Source organism: Hippocampus bargibanti, linkage group LG09, assembly GCF_051943395.1.
Source record: "Hippocampus bargibanti isolate YZ-2025 linkage group LG09, ASM5194339v1, whole genome shotgun sequence".
NCBI lineage: Eukaryota > Metazoa > Chordata > Actinopteri > Syngnathiformes > Syngnathidae > Hippocampus > Hippocampus bargibanti.
This window is the reverse complement of record NC_142742.1, coordinates 15,110,284-15,124,775: the sequence shown is the minus strand read 5'-3', so window position 1 is coordinate 15,124,775 and position 14,492 is coordinate 15,110,284. Positions and strand designations below refer to the sequence as shown.

At 40.1% G+C, this 14,492-nt stretch overlaps 2 protein-coding genes across 6 annotated transcripts in view; both read right to left on the bottom strand.

Annotated features, from left to right (window-relative positions):
* Nucleotides 1–6,388, bottom strand: part of prkd3 (protein kinase D3) — a 42,357-nt gene extending 35,969 nt beyond the window's left edge. For 3 of the 4 annotated variants that reach the window (XM_089003930.1, XM_089003929.1, XM_089003931.1), the window contains exons 1-2: nt 6,109–6,388; nt 3,654–4,254 (exon numbers count right to left, since the gene is read on the bottom strand). In XM_089003930.1, coding sequence (XP_088860056.1) covers nt 3,654–3,941 — 288 coding nt within the window. In that variant the 5' untranslated portion in view covers nt 3,942–4,254; nt 6,109–6,388. Of the gene's footprint in view, nt 1–3,653; nt 4,255–6,108 lie in introns of those variants that run through there. The other variant, XM_089003932.1, reaches the window with a different exon arrangement.
* Nucleotides 6,389–7,155: 767 nt separating this feature from the next.
* mocs3 (molybdenum cofactor synthesis 3) lies at nt 7,156–14,079 on the bottom strand. 2 transcript variants are annotated; one of them, XM_089003938.1, is made up of 13 exons: nt 13,553–14,079; nt 11,967–12,099; nt 11,791–11,883; nt 10,900–11,020; nt 10,008–10,082; nt 9,816–9,933; nt 9,642–9,750; nt 9,494–9,556; nt 8,856–9,019; nt 8,723–8,770; nt 8,149–8,245; nt 7,944–8,051; nt 7,156–7,377 (listed from the first exon to the last, which is right to left on the bottom strand). In XM_089003938.1, the coding sequence occupies exons 1-13, from the start codon at nt 13,661–13,663 to the stop codon at nt 7,220–7,222; spliced, it is 1,398 nt and encodes a 465-aa protein (XP_088860064.1). In that variant the 5' UTR covers nt 13,664–14,079; the 3' UTR covers nt 7,156–7,219. The 2 variants fall into 2 exon arrangements, with proteins under 2 accessions (XP_088860064.1, XP_088860063.1); XM_089003937.1 differs by having other exon boundaries at nt 7,157–7,377; nt 11,967–12,102; nt 13,553–14,075.
* Nucleotides 14,080–14,492: the final 413 nt, after the last annotated feature.

Here is a 14,492-nt window from a genome sequence, read left to right as displayed (position 1 = left end):
TACCAGTATGGCTGTAAAGATGGATTCTATCCCAGTAGATTTTATTATGATTATATTTGTTTATGCTCAGAATGACTCATTCAAGTCAGAAAAGTGACCTTACCTATCTATGTTCATCAGTATGAACTGTGGGTCTGCATCTGGCTGGTGAGAAGTTGAATATCAGGTTCCATTCTAGTTACAGCCAGTTTCAAGCACTGATGCAAATGTTCTTCTGTCAATCTTGATCTCATCGGAGATTTCAGCAGTTTCATGGTCAAAAAGATCTTCTCCCACTGTAGTCCCTTTGAGACTTTGGAGGGTTGCCAGCTCCTCGCATATCTCAAAGATTGCGCTAACTCCACGAATAAAAATGAGCAGTTGCGCTGTGTCTTGCACGTCCGTGCTCTCATCCAGTGCTAATGAAAAAAAAGTCACATTCTTTCGTCTTCTGGTGCAGCTGGGCATATACATTAATCCCGATTTCTTCACAGAGTCTGGTGATTGTACTCGCCGACAGATTTACGGCATTATATGCATCTTTCTTCTCGGGACACAACTCCTCCGCGACAGCATCCATACATTTCGGAACAAACTCTCCGTCCGTGAAAGGCTTACCGCTGCTTGCTATCAGCTTAGCAACTCGAAAGCTGGCCCGAACGGATGCCTTCTTCAGCTGAGCTTGGCGTACAAATGTATTCTGCTGAGATAGTAGTCCACGTTTCGCTTTGAGAGTTTGTCGGCTCGTATTTGGCCTTGCAAGTTATCGTACTTGTCTTTGTGACGGGATTCATATTGTCGGCGAAGATTGTATTCTTTGAATACCGCCACCGCCTCTTGACAGATGAGACAAACGGCCTTTTCTTTGCATTGAACATAAAAATAATCGTTTCTCCACTGCAGGTTAAATACCCTGCATTCTGAATCAATTTTTTCTTACCTAACCTTTTCGCCATTATTCCGTTCACTATTTGACAGGACGGTTTACAAGACCGTCGCATTGTGGCCAACTCCTTTAGCGTTCTATTGTGAGCAGGTGTGTTTGTATTGTTCAATCATGATTATAAACAACATACATTGATTACATTGATTAAAATAGGAACAGATAATGATCGAAAACCGACCTTTGACTTGTAAAAGGATTTTTTTTTTTTCTGGAGGCCAAATAGGAAAAAAATCTGATAGCATCTCTGGTATTGTTCAGGGGGCCGGACCAAATGTGCTGACGGTCCGCGGGCCATAGTTTGGTGACCACTGATTTAAGCAATTGTCTCACACTTCTATCTATGCAGCTATCTTTAAATATGTTTTTCAAAGGACATCAGTAACACATCAGTACATCAATTTATTTTCACTATATTTGGGGAGGTGTCTTTTAAGAGAGAAAAAGTGAGAGAGAGAGAGAGAGAGAGAGAGAGAGAGAGAGAGAGAGAGAGAGAGAGAGAGAGAGAGAGAGAGAGAGAGAGAGAGAGAGAGAGAGAGAGAGAGAGAGAGAGAGAGAGAGAGATGTTTTCCTCCATTACTTAAACAGGTAATGAGGTATCGGAATGTATTTTAAAAGTAGCCCGCCCAACCCTGGTTAAGAGGTACTGTCGTATACTGCACAGAGTGATGACTCGAATCAAGACATGTGATAGACATAGCCCATGATCATTTAAAACCAATAAAAACATTTATACTGTATCTTATATTTCTATACTGCTGTATATTGATATACTGATGATCTCTCCTGAATGATGTTGTTCTCACCGTTCATCCACCATTTCCCTGTTTCATACTTTCGATGCTGTCATGATACCAAAAGAAATGTTAAATAATTTCGTGTTTTCTGGTTTTGGATGGGAGAAAGGTGCGCATTTCTCCCCATCCAAAACAGTAGAGTCGGGCGACCACTAATTGACTCTGAGAAGGTGAATGCAAACACCTGGGAATGGCCAATTGCCGCTGGGACCTGATTGGCCAGAAGCTCAGGTGAACCACCTTTAAAACCAGACTGAGCCAGTCACTTCGAGAAGGAAGAAGAGGTAGAAAGGACAGCCTGGAGAGCAGTGTTACCTGTGGTCTGCCGAAAACCGACATCCATTGCAACTTCAAATAAAGAAAACTCACAATACCCTTCCTGCATCTGGCTGAGTGACCTTTTATCATCTTTCCACCTGCTTGCTGTCTCGCCGCACAACAGATGCCCTGCCACATTAGTAAATCCATGTCCGGTTGGTACAAACAAATCAGAACATAACCAACATTGTTTTCAACCCGCTGTCACAAGCACTAAATAACTAAAATAGCCTTACTGTCGTCGCCATGCTCCTTAAGTTTACTGTACATTTACTTTCTCTCATTTTGAACAATCACACCTGATACAACAGTGAGCATCTCAAATGCCGTGGACAAGGCAGCCGATTGAACATCACTAAATAATCACACTCCCTTTTTACAGGCAACGATAATTGCAGTTCCCAATGGTGTTCCGCAATCATAATAATACATAAGCTGTTCAAAAAATACATTGGTGAGACACACTTCCATTTCATTATTCAAACACGATCTGTGGAGCATTAATCCTGGCAGTATAACACAAGTCGAGGGTGGAGATCTCCGAAGCGCTGAGTATTTGAATTGTCCTTTTGAATTCAAATAAAGTGACAGTTGAGTGCTGCACAAAAATTTCTCCGTGGTGTGCAGTATTTGCCTTACATTATTGGATTAAGGCAATCTGCTGCTTTTAAAACAACCACAAAGTCATGCTATTTTTTTGTTTGAAAAACAAAATAATCCAATTGATCCACTGTAAAAATGCTCAACCAAATTTGTGGGATTATATGCACACTGATTTTCAGGATAATGACACAATGCAACACAGAATTAACAATGAACATTGTGGTGTCAGAATGGACGAATGCAGCTAATATTGAAGACAAACAAAATACGATAAAAGAGACGCGCTTGATTTCAAGTTGAATTCATAAGTCAAGCATGAATGAAAACACTACATAATAACATTTGTCAAGTGACTGCTTTTTAGTCGTCAATAAGATCTTGCCTGATATTGAATTCATTAATTTAGTTAATTTTTTTATTTTATGAAACCGTATATGTTTGATTTCTATTTTTTGTATGACTTTTACAAAACTATTTGTTTTGTACTGCAATGCATCTATTCATTTTCATCTATTCATTCAATCAGTGTAACCTTAATACAAAATGTATGAACAGTACTGTATGTACAAAAACAGAAAAATAGTTATTTCCAAAAATTATTGTCAATAATCTTGTGTAAACTTGAACCTTTGAGGCTGTGTATATCTTTGGCAATAGCAGAATAGCAATTCAGCAACATTGTGCAACTTTGAGGACCATTGCATTAAAATGTCGCTAGCCAGACTGTCCAGCACTGCTATTGTGTGTGTGCTTCTGCTGTGTCAGTTTCTGAGCAGGAGGCCCAGATGTTTGTTTTTTGAACACCTCAATAGATGAATTTGGTCAGTTGACAAGATACATGCTGATCAGCATGTTGGTCCACTACCGTCTTCAGAATAGCTGCTTAAATTGTCGCGGGTATGAATGCGTTTGTGAAAAGCTTTTAATTTGAGATGATATTAGAGTTGGATATCGAGCAAACAGTGTCAATTATAATTGTTCTGTTTTTATTTTTATTTTTTTGAGTCTCTTACCTTTTGGTCCACTATTGAGCACACCAGGTCCTTGACAGTTGACAGTGTTAGGTCATTTCCCTCCAGGTTCACTGTCTCTCTGGTCAACCCAATTTGCAGGAGAAAAGACACCCCATGGAAAGAGCTACGGGAGCTGGTGGGGCTGGGGGCGCTGTGGTTTCCGTTAGACAGCCGTGTGTAAAGCGGTCCAGCCAAGGATGGGGACAACACGGTTGGCAAGGTTGTGTGATGCGGTTGGAGAGAGTGGAGGAAGCCTCGAGGTAAGGATGGGGGAGAGGAGGCAGACATTGGCTTTCTTTCAATAGCGACGTGTAACGCTGAATATTGGAGAGTTCATTGACAGGATGTATGTGGGGGAATACTTTTGGTCCACGAGTTTGGTGAGTAAGCGTTGAAACGTATGGTTTTCCACTGTGTCACCTTGGATTTACGAATCAGGGGGCAAGCCGTTGATTCCACCAGAGCTCACAACACACCCATTCACAATGTGGCAAAACAACATGGAAGAAGTCTCTAGAATATTACTGTAACAAATGTCATATTGCGAAGTGGTGCTCCTTGCCTTTAGTGAAATCACTGATCCACTCTGACCACAGGAAGCCTGTCACCAAAAACAAACAAAAGCACGTTTGTCATTGAAAGGAAGTGATTATGCACACTTACAAAGGGGTTCCCACCTATGTTTAATATCACACATTTTAATACCCAATATTACACAATTTACATTAAGTCCAAAAATAACCCCAGATTTTATGTGCAACACACTCGAAGATAATTTAAATATTCATTCATTAATTTTCAGGACCGCTTTATTCTCACTGGGTTCGTGAGCTGCTAAAGCCTATGCTGTCTTCTGCCAGGAGGTGGGGGGGGAGCCCTGAACAGGTGGACAGCCAATCACAGGGAACACAGAGACAAACAACCATTCACACTCACACTTTGGGACAATTTGGAGGGTTCAATCAGCATGCCATGCATGTTTTTGAATGTGGAAGGAAACCCGAGGACCCGGAGTAAACCCCCACAGAGAGACCCAAGCTGGGATCGAACCAAAAACCTTTGTTCTGTGAAGTCTGTGTGCTCAGCAGTTGACTACTAGGTTACCTTTAAATATTAAGTACAGTGTTTATGTTTGACCAGTAACATGAAATATATTTTGCCTCGTTTTTGATGGACAGTTGTGCCTTAAAACGCTATTGTACATTAATTTTGGTTATTATAATTTTACTGGTTCGAGGTTGTACTTGACTTGGCGGAAAAGGCTTAATTAACACGACCATAAGGCATTTTTTCAGTTATCTTTTCATCGACTGGCTGGCCATACACATATTATACAGGTGTATATACATATATATATATATACACACGTGTATATACATACATACATATATACATATATATATATACAGTGAGACCTCAACTTACGAACTTAATTGGTTCCCCGACAGAGTGTGTAAGGCAAAAAGTGTGTATCTCAAAAAAAAATCCCATAGGAAACCATTAAAATGGGAATAATCCGTTCCCGGGTTTCCATAAAATATACTTTTCAACTAAATAAGCCTTAAAACTACACACAACTTATTCTATGTATAATAAATGTGCTATTGTATTTTAATGGAAGAAATACACCGCATTGTATCATAAAGTCACTTTATTTACATTTGTGATGGTCATTTATGGCTTGATGGAATGGCGTTGGAGGTCAAAGGTCAAAGGGAATTGCTATTTGGAAAGAGAGGCGCATTACATGACGACTGTAATTAAAGAAATAAACTGTGCTGTAAAATAAAGTTTTATTTACCTTTTTGATGGTCGTTGATGGCTTATGGAAGGAGAGTCACCTTCCATAAGGACTGTTGGTAATTTACCCTCTGGTGTTGTTCGTTCGTGTGCTTCCGCCGAAGATCACTCCGCCAGCCGTGGTGGGTGTGTATTATGAAAATAGTGCTTATTATAATGTTTAATGTTCATAAATTTGACGTTTGTAAGACAAAAAGCTTGTAAGTTGAGGTGTTCGTAAGTTGAGGTCTCACTGTATATATATATATATATATATATATATATATATATATATATATATATATATATATATATATATATATATATATATATATATATATACGTATATATATATTATTTCTTGAAGCATTCCAAAGAAAGTATGTATGTATTTACTCCAATTACGTTATCACGAAATCTCAATTGTAGTGACAAATACCCAATATGAAAAAGAATTCAAGTGATCTGCTTCTGCAATTAAAATATGCAAACGTGAAAAACTTCCCAAATTCCATCGATATGCTGGCATAACTGAACCCGAGGAGCGCACACAATAACAACATAAGTTACACAAGCTTGAATATGCACGTCCAGCGGACATTTCGCTTCGGTGGTACTTTATGCCTTTCTAAATACAAAAAACTGCTTGGATGGCGCGTTAAAAGCGATACTTTACCTTCACAGTCAGCGAAGGATTCATTTCTTTCCAATGCGAGTGGACCGAACAAACTTTGAATCTCCATCAACTGCGGAAAGCGGCGTCAAGTTAAACCTGTACTTCGCTAAAATTTGTCGAGGAGAGCTAAACTTAAGTCAAACAAACAAAACAAAAATTCGGGCAAAGGCTTAATAGGACCAAATAAACCGTCCATTTATTTTTCTCTTTTCGTTTTTTCGGATACTGTAGTAAATTCATGCGCATCTTATTATCCTTCCAGCTGTGACTACTCCCCCTGTTACGCTAGAGGGGAACAGAGTGACGCTCGCTGGGAGATGTAGTCTTTTTGAAGGGTACCCATAGTAGACTTAACTCTGACTGCAAAATCTAAACTACAAATCCTGGAACAATGGCGCGACCAAGGAACCAACGATCCTGCGCACGCGCAGATATATTCCGTTGTTTAAGGTTTATCTATCTCAGGGGCAAAAAATGTTGGTTCCCGTGATTCAGATATGTTCGTAACACGCTAGAAAATCAGAATCAGAATCAGAATCATCTTTATTGCCAAGTATGTAGGACACACAAGGAATTTGTTTCCGGTAGAACACGCTGCACTAGTATCGTTGTCAAAAAAACAGCTAAGTGGCACTATACAGTTCCAAAATGTAACCGTTACCGATGAGCTATGAGCAGGCGTCACCGATACTTAAGTGAATAAATTATGGCATTTAGCCCGTTTAACTGGATTTCCGTTTCCTTTCATTGATCCCATGGAATCGCTCGGATAGGGATAGGTTTCGCTGGCCCCTCGTGGTAACACGTGGAAAGATATACATGTAATTCAAACGTTACGTTTTGTCCAGAAAGTCAAGGAAGCGCGAATCGTAAACACGGGGTTGAACCTATTGCTCAAGTTGGTATGACTAAAAGTTTGGCATACGTTCGTTAGGCCCGAACTGCTCATCTGTTGTTGTTCATCCACATCATTGTCAATCAATGTTTCCTCCTCTTCAAAAACATGTTTTTTTTTTCCTATAGTATCACAAACAATAACATAAAGACAACAAATTACAAATACAACAGTTTATTGTCTTAGAAAATATCCAGTACATATACAGGTAACATGTTAATACTTTGGGAATTTGGGGTCGATCCACTGCGCCCATGCCATCAGGCCTCCACAGATGTCTTTCACTCGGATATTGTCTACTTCTGATCCACTCATCTTCCCCAGAATCTGCACAGCCTTCTGGGAGTCGTTGCCCATCTTACAAATCACATAAACTGGAAGAAACCACAAATATATCTTTGTGACAGAGTATCATTCCTGTGCGATACTTTGTTTATAGGTCATATTCAAACACAGAATGCTGTTTTGCATATGAATCAAGTGTTATTAAGAAGACCGTAAATCAAAAACAATGATTTGTTGTTGTTTTTTTTGCAATGGTTAACAGCAGTAAAGCCAATTAATTATGCACTGATTCACAAAACTTTCAGTGTGCAGTAGTCACCACCTTTTGCATTTACAAATAATGCAATACGTAAGAAACAAGTGTAGTGTGGAGTACAAAATCTCCACACAGCTTTATTTATCTCTGTAGACACTAAATGAGCAAAATTGTCTCAAAGTATATTTTTCCCTTTCATATACAATCTTCCAAAGTAGACCAGCTCATCAAGGTGGTCACAATTGTTTTGGAAAATGGTTCACTTGGCAACCCCAAGGGAATATGCTACTTGCGTTACAAAATGTGAACCCAGTGTAATAGTGGAAAAGTATGAAGTGTGAATATGCACGGGTTCATTCCAGACGACATGCAGATAAGGCCAGAGTTTTGTCATGTTACCTGGAGGCCAACAGACACCAACCATCTGCTGTTTCAATTGGCCAATGCGCTGCTGAAGTAACTGCACATGTTCACGCTTCTTCTCTTCGAAACTTGACAGTGGTATGTCTGGCAACAATGTCAGGAGATTAACCACAAGATGAATTGAGTTTATCATGTTGCATCACACTGATTTATGTTTTATTTTCTATCTCTTGAAGGATACTGAGAGAGGTGGGTAAATTGCATATGTCCACCTCCACAAGAGGGCGCACATCTAACAGGAGATGGGGCTCTGCATTGTCCACAATGGATTTGTAGTCCTGGAAATATATTGAAAATTTCACAAATAACATTAACCAAGTCATGAAAAAGACAGCGTTTTCGAAGGAAATTTGATTGCTATCTTACAGGCAAATATGGAAATGTAAATTACGTATAGCTAATTTTGTACTTAGAATTGATTTTGTAGCACGTTACAATTATTGGGACAGCTCGTGCTCAAAACTATTTCTAAATAGAGTCAATGACGCAAAGTCAATTCAACTGTGATCTTCATCTCTGCGCTTAATGACCATTGAAAAGTTCAGAACGTGTCGTCATATGCATGCGCAATCTCCATGTAAGATCCTGGATACAAAAACACTCTTTTTCTTTTCTGTGGAAAACATTCAAGCTTGTTTGCAGTGAGTGCTGTGATAAAATCAGTTTCTCGGTTTTCATGAAATCTGGGAGAACATTGTAAAGAATGGCTAAATAAATAATGCGATGGGAGTTACGCTGGCCAAAAGGTTGCCCACCTGAACTGTAATTCTCTGCTCTCTGGACAAGAGGTTGAGTCTGCGGCACTGAAAAAAAAAAAATCAACATTAAAAACCAGATGAAACAAATTCTTCAGTAAGGACGTGCAAACTGGTTATTCATAATAATAACCTTATCTGTTGCAGCAGACCCACAGAAGGCTTCGTAGTTGATTAGCTGGGTTATGCTGGGTTCGTCCCCACAGACGACACATCCCAACTGTTTTGGCCGCAACCTCACGGACCTGAATCTAGCACTTTGAGCATCAAACGTCACCAGCTGCTGGCCACAGGAAGCTTACACGTTTGCTTAAGTAAAACAATTTGTAAAGAACAAGCAAATTAAAAAAAACTCCCCTCAACCTACAGGTTATTTACTAGGCTCAAACAATTTAAACATGTCTTCAAATTGTAGCCACTTTTAACAAGGATGTGCATTTGACACCCATCAAGTGTGGAATTAATTAAACAACCGAGTCAATCTTTTGGTGAGCCTTTTTTCAAAATGTGTGCAACAGAAAGGGGCCGATTTTCATTGTAAGGGACTCCACACAGGTGTCTCAACCAATTCCGTATCAGGTACAGTAAACAAAACAGTATGTATAATTTAGTGCTTCTGTGAGTTAAATGCTTTAATCTGTCGAACAAAAAAAAAATCGAATGAATAACGCTCATGCAGTATTTGCATATTTGTGACAATTAATTATTACATACACTGCAAGGCTGAAATGTACAACGACAGTACAGTATTTAATCCCAGAGTTTAGATACAGCCATGACCAGAGGCTATCTTGAGGACCTCCAATGCTTGTAAGCAGCCCATTATGCCTGGAACTTAAACATAAGTGAAACAAACAGTAGTTAACAAACTTGAGATCCTGGAGAAAGTTTCTACAATGTTCTGAGCTCCTCCACTTACTGACTCCTAACACTCCTCCATCAGAACAATTTGTCACTGTATCTGGAGGTGGGGGTATTGGGTAAAGACATCTGTAACAAGGGCCTCCCTCATAGTTATACAAGGTCAACTACAGCAAAAACAAAAAAATTAGGCTGTGAGGAATGTTCATTGGCAAAAATGTAAATATCTTACCTGTCCCTCCATTCTGAGAGCGCTCGCTGAGACTAGAGGCTTGCCACTCAGCACACAGGCATCATTGACAAGATAACGAGTGGGGACATTGTCTGAACAATCAGCCACAATGTCATATATGAAATAAGTGAAGTCAAGGCATGTATATAATGTGACTTTATAAGTCACCAAAAACTTGAGTGAACAGGATACTGTTGAATGAGTTGCAAAGCGTTCTCAGATGAAAGCTGCAGGTGGTAAGGAACACACTCAACTGTTGAATTCAATCTAAGAGATTACATTTAAAAATATACAACAGCAAAGTTAAAAAAGAATAAATAAATTTGACACCACATAATACATTCGGATAAATCCACAAAGTAACGTGGAAATTCTGAAGTCAAATGCCCACTGAGGTTGTACAATTCAGAATTAGGAAACATATCACATCAGAAGTAATCGCTGGTGTGCAAGAGCAACACCTTCAGCATACTGTAACTTGTGAGACTTGCGTTCTTTTTTGACAACGCAGGTTACTAGTGAAGCAAAGAAGAAAACTATTTCACTATTTCACACTTAATGTGTTTTATGATGGTGGTATTTTGGTCCGTAAATGGGTTAGTTCACTTTTCATCATTTCCTCTCTGAAAAAAATTCAAAATCCAAGCAAACCCGAGCTCGTACTACCTTGGAATGAATTATGTTCAACCTGAGGCGTCTACTGTAAATGGAAGCCGCTGTCCCAGTGGCTTCCTCGTGGTAAAACAGTACCCTTGTGGTGAACGCCAACCAATGTGTATACTAAGCACAGGAGGGGGCAAGAGGTGCAGCAAAAAAAGCAACCTCTGAAATAAGATGTTTACACAATATTTACAGATGTAACCTGTGGTGAGACTGGAAAGGGCCTTGTTTACATTGCACAGACACCATCGGGGCCACAAACGACAGCTCAATAACAACATTTTCCTGGGTTATCTAATGTTGTCAAATAAATAAATAACAATTGCCTCATTTAAGAATTGCATTTGTAAAGTTTACTGTACATTTCATTCATGATCCAAACAGAAAATAGCTGACGCGCATGTACATTACACAAACGTGTCACCTTCGAACTGCATTGGCCGCAGAACAAGCTTTAGTCTGACCCTGGTTCTCCTCGCCATGGAGCACTTGTCGATGCAGATTACTGAGCTCCACCTCATCATAGTCCAGCAGACCCAAACGCCCTATGGAGCAACAGACGGAAGAAATCAATGCCAAAGCCTAAGAGCAATATAGAGATCAAGGTAAGAGGGTGACATCAGCTGGGCAAAAATTTGAAGTGGGCCCTCTGAAGTCAAATGCGAGGTGCAAATTTCCAATAAAATAAGCCTCTCAAATAATCAGCAGTTTTGCCCATCATGACAATGTCACACAAGATGCCAGCCTATTGTGCAAAAACTTGTCATAACTCATATGAGTTTAGCCTAGCTTCAAGGGATTAACATTCTTTGGCTTTTTGTTTTATTTCCAATAAAACATCAGCCTCAACCACGTTTTAAAAAACCCACAAGATATAACACAACTATAAATATGCATGTTTAAAAAAAACAAATAATACTAATATTACTGCTCCATAATTTGTTATGTGTAATGTAGTTTGAACTTGTCAAGTCAGTATATCTCTTTTAATGGACCTCACTGGAGTAAATGAGGATTGGCTTGTCTCTTTATTGTAATTGTCGATGTGCATTTTATTTTATAATAATACATTTTATTTCTAAGCGCCTTTCAAAACTCTCAAGAGCACTTTACAGTCACGGGATAAGATTTTTTTTTTTGCGGGTCAGAAGCGGCAGCCATTTGCGGCAGCCATTTGCGGCAGCCATTTGCGGCAGCCATTTGCAGCAGCCATTTGCGCCAGCCATTTGCGCCAGCGTTCTCTCATGTTATGTATACTGAGAGCCAAATTTGGCCCATTGTTAGTAACATTTCAGGATGCGTGTCGATCACATACCTATACCCGCTGCTGCTAGATACTGAGCAAGAGGACAGCCCAGTCCTCCACAACCCACAATCAGTACAGATGTCTTGAATAGGTTCAGCTGTCCTGTGGACGAATTAACTGGTGACCCCATTGGTGTGTTTTGTCGTGCCAAATTCATTATTTGGCGCGAACAGAGGAATTGTTACCTTGCACACCCAACCCTGGCAGAAGGAGCTGCCTGCTGTACCTCATGATGTCTTCATTGGATAGAGCTGCTTTGGCTTTTAATGGAGTGAGCGGAGTCACTTTGTCAAGTAGCTCCGGGACTGAAGTGCCCTTCTTCTGGAACATAAAATAAAAAAGTAGCCTTGATAATCTGACTGATCAATAAGCAAGGTGAAACTTCATAAAGTTGATATCCTAGAATGCAGAAAGAATTTCATAAATGTGTGTTTGGTAGATCGATTTTATGTAAGACTTATGTAAGATTACTTCATAGAAACTACACAGATTTAATAATTTACTCATTTAACACTCAGGAGCCTCAGTAGCATGTATTAGAACTCTAAGCCCCAACCACAGCCTGGCACCTCCATCCTTATGCCGGTCATGCACTGCAGTAGGATCACATCCCATTCTTCAACCACCATTTATCAGAAGGGAGTTAACATGCCTGTGTCGTGAATCGTATGCCATAGCTGATTCCAAAAGTGCTCGTTGCGATCGCGGTCTGGACATTGAATAGTCTTCGCTCCTAAATCTGACTCGATAATACATCTTACTCAGATGAACACATTACATGTCTGCCAACAGCCATTAGATTGTAGGGTCAAACATTTTCCAAATACAGGGAAAGCAGTCATTGCAAAGCTATGAGACTGCAGAACGGCTATAAGCAATCAATTCCGGATTGTCTGTTCAGAGAGCCATCGGCCTGAAAGCCTTGACTGCTCATCTGTTGTGATGACAGATTAGAGTACATGAGTGCAGACATGGTGAGCGAATGATGCCACAAGAAGGTTTTTTGGAACACTAACTTAAATGTTCTCAATCCAGATCATTCAAATGGAGCATGTCGGGTTGTAAAGCACAGCCTACTGAACACCGTAGCAGGGCCAAAGAAGCTAAAAAAATGTCAAACACAACTGCAAAAAAAACACATCTGGCATTGGCAGAGAAGATTTGGATGAGTTTCGTGGCAGCAAACGAAGTACTGTACTTAGATCCGCTGGTCATGCCAAAAATGCAGATTCCTGACAAATGTGTCACCAAACAAACGGGCTTTACAATGGGCACTTATTTTCTGAAAAGATGGGGCGTGTCAGTTGATTATTATTTTTACGAACCAATAAACCAATTACCACCCTTTATGTGCCAATTTTATTACGCAGACTCATTGAACAGAGAAAACGTCTTTCAGGTGGCCAATCCCTTCTTCGTTTGCTTAAAATATTTTGTCCATTTCAAACGTATACATTCCCTTAGATTCTGTGGACTTGGTGCTCGTTGTCTTTAACCCATCTTCAAAATTATCTGTGTACACAATCAAAACGAATGACGGATTTTTAATTTTAATTATCTCCTGAAATGAATTCCGTTTTCCATGAGATTATTGAGATGCACCGATACATTGACAGACGGATGTGCACCGAGAAAGATCGTGTAACGACTGTAAACAGTCTCAAATTAGAAAGCGAATTAGCATTTTCTGCAAAGATTTTCTGACGACAAACATTGGAACACAACTTTACTGAACGTCGGTTGACAATCACCGAGCCACGCTACTGTGTACCTTTTCGAATGCGGCCAGTTTCGTCTTCAGAGCACCAATCTCTTTCTCTTTCTCTCTTAGCTGTGCCTTCAAGTAACCCACTTCATCAGCCAACTCTGATGCAACGTCCATAATTTATACGTCAAATGTTTTAGCTACAAACGACAACAATGTACTTAGTGAGCAAGCACAAGAAGCATATTTCCTGTTTCATCACGTGGTTGGTACCACGTGGTATAGTTTCTTTTTTTAGTCTTTGTTTATATGTATTCTGACAAACAATTGATTATAATAATTATATGGTTTATTTTAACATTACATAAATAAACAACAAAAAGAAAATAAAATTATGTATTTCACAAATGTCAGTGCGGAAGTCAAAGTACGTCGTGTTGTGATTAGTGATGTGTTGTTCGCGAAGGAACCGGCAGTAGGAGCCGGCTCTTTGAAAAGAACGACTGGAGTCGGCTCTTAAGAGGGAGCCGCTTCAGGAGTCGACTTCTACAACCGACGCTCTTCGGTTGAAGGCGCACTTGATTGGTGCGGCTTCAAAATCCGTGGTAAACGACGGGACACAAACACACTCAAACACACACACACACACACACGCACGCGCGCGCGCGCGCGCGCACACACACACACACACACACACACACACACACACACACACACACACACACACACACACACACACACAGTTTACCACTCCTACTCGACACTGCAGCCTCCAGGTCACTATTGAACGTGTCCACAGTTCGACTTCTATTTCCTCATCTCCCGATCAAGGCCAACAATGAAGACTTGTTTGGCTAGGGCCACACTCGGATTGGCATGGTAGGCACTGCCACCTTCACAGTGCACTATGGCTTGAGGACTCTCCCCTCCTTCACCGTTCAAGTATCCCGTCATGGCGCCAACCTCTTGGGCTGGGACTTGTTATGTGCACTCGGGTTTCCATCTC

What these genes read in the sequence shown, in the direction of transcription:
- mocs3 (XM_089003937.1), bottom strand. Translation starts at nt 13,663, where the DNA reads ATGGACGTTGCATCAGAGTTGGCTGATGAAGTGGGTTACTTGAAGGCA. An exon ending in GCCAGGGTTGGGTGTGCAAG is followed by an intron (nt 11,884 to 11,966) that starts GTAACAATTCCT and finishes ATTCGTCCACAG; the next exon opens with GACAGCTGAACCTATTCAAG. An exon ending in CAATTTACCCACCTCTCTCA is followed by an intron (nt 8,052 to 8,148) that starts GTATCCTTCAAG and finishes CATTGTTGCCAG; the next exon opens with ACATACCACTGTCAAGTTTC.